This window comes from Myotis myotis, unplaced genomic scaffold (genome assembly GCF_014108235.1).
Source record: "Myotis myotis isolate mMyoMyo1 unplaced genomic scaffold, mMyoMyo1.p scaffold_m19_p_2, whole genome shotgun sequence".
Classification (NCBI taxonomy): Eukaryota; Metazoa; Chordata; class Mammalia; order Chiroptera; family Vespertilionidae; genus Myotis; species Myotis myotis.
Window position 1 is genome coordinate 93261888 of NW_023416324.1, and position 5528 is coordinate 93267415.

At 50.5% G+C, this 5528-nt stretch overlaps 1 protein-coding gene across 1 annotated transcript; it reads left to right on the plus strand.

Annotated features, from left to right (window-relative positions):
* Positions 1-205: 205 nt before the first annotated feature.
* Positions 206-3330, plus strand: TUBB2B (tubulin beta 2B class IIb). The gene is made up of 4 exons (XM_036349920.1): positions 206-383; positions 1161-1269; positions 1565-1675; positions 2010-3330. The coding sequence occupies exons 1-4, from the start codon at positions 327-329 to the stop codon at positions 3068-3070; spliced, it is 1338 nt and encodes a 445-aa protein (XP_036205813.1). The 5' UTR covers positions 206-326; the 3' UTR covers positions 3071-3330.
* Positions 3331-5528: the final 2198 nt, after the last annotated feature.

A 5528-nucleotide genomic window follows, 5' to 3' on the forward strand; every position in this document is an offset into this window, starting at 1 on the left:
GCCCCCGTTCCTCGCCCGGTCTGCAAACCTGTGCTGATTGGCTACCGGCCCATGGTCCAGCCCCCCGGACAGTCCCTGAGGCTTGGAGCATTACGTCAGCGGGGCCTGGAGAGTGCGAGCGCGAAGGGGACTGGGGGACTCGGGCTGGGGGCGCGGCCTGCGCGGGCCGCCCCACCCTTCTCGCATAAAAGGCCTAGCCCGCTGGGCCGGCGCTCTCCGCCGGTCGGTTCCCCTGCGCTTTCCTTGTGACCCCGCAGTGGGTGTGTAAGGGAGGACGAACAGACGGACCAGACGCCGACCGGGGCCAGAAGAAGCTAGCGAGCACCATGCGTGAGATCGTGCACATCCAGGCGGGCCAATGCGGCAACCAGATCGGCGCCAAGGTGGCTGGGCTGGGAGGGGGCGAACACCCGGGCCTAAAGCTCTTTGGGGCTCCTGGGTGCCGACCGCATCCCGAGCAGGCCCAGGGCTCTCCAAGCACAGACCTTCTCGGGTGCTTTGTGCAGCGGAGTGGGGCGTGGACTTTCGTGAGGGGGGCGGGGAACCTCTCTTTCATTTTTCTGTAACTCGTTTAGAATCCTGGACACTCCGCTTTCTCCTTGCTCTTCATTTAGCCAGGAACTCGGACCTTGAAAAGGCGCCGGGCTGTCTGGGAGACTGTGCGAGCGGGTTTGCGGGAGGCACCGGGACGCAGGGAGAATTGATTTTACTCGCTGGAATCCCAGTCGAGCTGCGGGGGGAGGGGAGGAGAGCAATTGTCTTGAGGTCTCAGGACGTGCTTTGAATCGAAAACCATCCTCCTTCTTGTCCCTCCGGTTGCCGCTTCCCCGCCCACCCCCTCCGCGCCGGCTGCAGTCCCTGCGCGCCCGCCTCCCTCCGGCGCCAGCAGGCAGCTGTGACCCTGAGCGCGGAAGGTGCAGGCGGTGCGGTTGCTGGCCCCTCCCCTCCCCTCCCCCCAAAGACCCCTCTACTCGTCGGGGAAACGCCCAATTTCAACATTTTGCCTTACACAATACAATCCTGCGGCTGTGGGGGCCACCCAGTCCTAGAGCCCCTGAAAGGTTGGGTTGTCAGAACTGAGTCGGGGGTACTATTCGTTGTAAGTCTTGGCCACTCTGAGGGTTGGGCGTGGATAAGTGCAACCTTTTACTGTGCCTCAGTTTTGGGAGGTCATCAGCGATGAGCATGGGATCGACCCCACTGGCAGTTACCATGGAGACAGCGATTTGCAGCTGGAGAGAATCAACGTGTACTACAATGAAGCCACTGGTAATTGCATTACTTCCCCCACCTCTAGCTCTTTACCCCCTCTTTTTCCAGGGGCTTGACCCTGGGAGTTTGGCTCTAAGGGAAGGTGGCCTAAAGGATTTTGAATTCACACTCTTTGTGGTATTTCAGTGAGCTTCCCGGTTCATTCAATGAACCGGTTGAGAATTTGGGTGGGTCTTGTGCCGGCCTTTGTTTGGGGGCCATCAGCAATGCCTGCAAAAAGGAAACTGGTACCGAGCCCTTCTCTTCAGAGCTCTCAGAGGGCAGGTCTAAGTCCAGCTCTGTTCCCCCACAGGTAACAAGTACGTACCTCGGGCCATCCTGGTGGACCTGGAGCCAGGCACGATGGACTCCGTCAGGTCTGGACCATTCGGCCAGATCTTCAGGCCCGACAACTTCGTGTTTGGTGAGTAAGTGGTATGGCTGATGGCAGGGGAGGCTCATTTTACACCAGACAGCTCAGCACTGAGGGGTGTGACTGCCTAGGGGAAAGTATGAAGAACATCCAGTTGTGTGCTGATTCAATCTTAGTTTAAGCTAAAATGAATTTGCCCTCCAATACCAGGTATTCCTAGCTTTCCTTATTTATAATTACATCCATGACCAAATATTTTAATGTCTGCACATTTTAGTGATAACCTAAATTAGTCTTATCTGAACACTGACTCATTGATTAAGGGATTTAAGGTAAATTTAAATCCAATCCTCAGTGACTTGTGAAATGTCTTTCTCTCTGGCAGGCCAGAGCGGGGCCGGGAACAACTGGGCAAAGGGCCACTACACGGAGGGCGCCGAACTGGTAGACTCAGTCCTGGACGTGGTGAGGAAGGAGTCAGAAAGCTGTGACTGTCTGCAGGGCTTCCAGCTGACCCACTCGCTGGGGGGTGGCACCGGGTCGGGGATGGGCACGCTGCTCATCAGCAAGATCCGGGAGGAGTACCCAGACCGCATCATGAACACCTTCAGCGTGATGCCCTCGCCCAAGGTGTCGGACACGGTGGTGGAGCCCTACAACGCCACGCTGTCCGTGCACCAGCTGGTGGAGAACACAGATGAGACGTACTGCATCGACAACGAGGCCCTGTACGACATCTGCTTCCGCACCCTGAAACTGACCACGCCCACGTACGGGGACCTCAACCACCTGGTGTCCGCCACCATGAGCGGGGTCACCACCTGCCTGCGCTTCCCCGGCCAGCTGAACGCGGACCTGCGCAAGCTGGCCGTGAACATGGTGCCCTTCCCCCGCCTGCACTTCTTCATGCCCGGCTTCGCGCCGCTGACCAGCCGGGGCAGCCAGCAGTACCGCGCCCTGACGGTGCCCGAGCTCACCCAGCAGATGTTCGACTCCAAGAACATGATGGCCGCGTGCGACCCGCGCCACGGCCGCTACCTGACGGTGGCCGCGATCTTCCGGGGCCGCATGTCCATGAAGGAGGTGGACGAGCAGATGCTCAACGTGCAGAACAAGAACAGCAGCTACTTCGTGGAGTGGATCCCCAACAACGTGAAGACGGCCGTGTGCGACATCCCGCCGCGGGGCCTCAAGATGTCGGCCACCTTCATCGGCAACAGCACGGCCATCCAGGAGCTGTTCAAGCGCATCTCGGAGCAGTTCACGGCCATGTTCCGGCGCAAGGCCTTCCTGCACTGGTACACGGGCGAGGGCATGGACGAGATGGAGTTCACCGAGGCCGAGAGCAACATGAACGACCTGGTGTCCGAGTACCAGCAGTACCAGGACGCCACGGCTGATGAGCAGGGCGAGTTCGAGGAGGAGGAGGGGGAGGACGAGGCTTAAGTTTGCAGTTTAATTCAGGTTGGGGAGAGTTGAAAAGGAAAGCAAGGGGGAGGGAGGGTTCCTGGGGAACATATCTTTGCAGTTGAAGGAAAGAAGCATGGTCTGCTCTAGGTGTGTGCGCTGACTCTGGTGCTCTTCACTGTTGCCTGTTCTTTTGTTTGTTTTCTTTTTGTAACACGACAACATCAATGTAACATTTGAGATATTTCTGAACTATCTGTAATGGCTAAAATCACATAAACGTTTGTGTCCTAATAGTCCTCTTTTCTGTCTCCTCTTTATTGAGTTCTTTATTATCTACGTAAATGTAACTTTCAGAACACATTATATTAAACTAGAGGTCCGATGCACAAAAATTCGTGCAAGAATAGGCCTTCCTTCCCCTGGCTGCTTCCCTCTGCCACCTGCACCCGTGCTTCCCTCCTCCGGCTGCTGTCAAGCCCTCGGGACCCAGGCTGCTTCCCTCCTTCTGGCTGGGTCAGGAAGGATGTTCAGAATGATGTCTGGTCTAATTAGCATATTACCCTTTTATTATTATAGATTCTTCCTTTAGGAAAGGGAAAGAATAGGTAAAAGTTCAAATGAATTTAGTCTGTCAGTGGTAAATTGAACCAATCATAGTCGAACCCAGCTTAAGATGGGACATCAATCCAAGTGTTAGAATGCCTTTAAATAATGATTGAATTCATTGAAAGGATGCTTCCCTGAAAGCACACTAAATGTGGGTATTTTCATGTAGAAATCCTACTATACCTCTATTTCCTTTCAAACACATCACAAAATTATAAAGGATAGAAAGTGCAAAGCAAATCTCTTCCTTCTGTGTCTTGTGGAATAGTTTCTTCCCTGGAGGGCAACCATTCTTAGCATTGTTATCTTTCTTGCATCCTTGCAGAAATAGTCCATATACTTCAAATCTATGTAGATTCCCTCACTCCCCCCCCACTTTTTTGTCACACACATTATGACACTAACACACTGTTCTGCTGCCTCTTTTTTTTTCCTTTTTTTTTTACTAAATAGAATATCTTTAAAATACAGAGACCTCTCCTTTAAATGGATGCATAGTATCCATTATGTAGTTGTACCATATTTTATTTAACCAATTTCTATCAATGGACATGTAGAATGTTTATACTTATTTCTTATAGTGCCACAATGAATAATTTTGTGCGCATAGGATGGTGTATATGAGAATAGCTGTCTTATAAATTTTGCCAAGTAGATTTTTTGTCAAAAGGTAGGTGATGCTATGCCTTTTTAGGTTGCTGAAATCACCTGTGCTTAGGAATAGCCATGGATTTATAAATAGTTAATACACTAAAATTCTCAAGCAACTTTTCTTCCCAGCAATCGTGTTTATACTCCATAGCAAACTATTTGTATTTAAGTTAACAACATTTGAATTTATATGAAAGAGAATTCTGCATCAATGGAGAATTTTACTTTAAATAGGCAAGCCATAATCTTTACGGTTTATTGCATTCTTATCATGCAGAGCTGGGGTTTGGGTTTTCAACCACTAATGAAGCAGTGGGATTTCAACAAGTGACTTTCAGTTAAGATCATCTGCTTCCACGGGAGAAATTATGCTTTGTCACCTGGTGCCAGTGCACTGCCTTAATCTGGGTTAGTCAGTGTCTCGTTTAGGAAAAGAAGTGGAGTGTAAGTTACAAACTGACAAAATTTACTTATGTACCCCAAAAGGAAGAAAGAAAACTAGGTTTATGCTTTTTCTAATTTTTAGACAAATTCAAAATTAGAAAAAAATATACTACTATAAATCTTACCCTGTATTTCATTCTACATGGTTTTTCTACTTCTGCCTAAGTGTTAAAAAAAGACAAGATGAAGGGTAGATAGGGATTTCCATATTAGAAACTGATGTATATTTGAAAACAGTTCCAAAGAAAAGTGAGTAATATCATTCATAAATAGTATGAAAAGTTAATTCTACCAAGTGGCTCCCATCAATGAAAAAGAGCAGCAGTTCACTTTACATGTGTACATCACAACGACTAGGCAGAGGGCCAAGCAGGTCAGGAGCTGTGGCTTCTGCTTATGTTCCACATTTAACAGTGAACTGGCAGTGTAAAGCTTCCAACCGCCTAATTGAAGGGTGACATTGGTTTTAAATGTCCTGAAGACATGGGTCAGCTGCCAGGGCCCCTGGATCTATCCTTGGCCGTGCATTCCCACAACCTGTCAGACACATGACCAGTCACTTTGGAGAAGAGAGGGACTGCTGCCAGTGCCTGGGCGCACTGTAAGCATGGTGCTTCTCTTTCCCACCTTGTGAGAAAGGGATAGCAGGCAGCAGCAGGCCAGCCGGCTAGCCTGCCAGTGTACGCATGACCGCACATGGCTAGTGCTCAGGCATGACCTGAAGAGGGTGCCACACTATTCAGCCAAGCAGATGCTCTGGAGCAAAGCTTGAAAACATACTTGTATCATATCA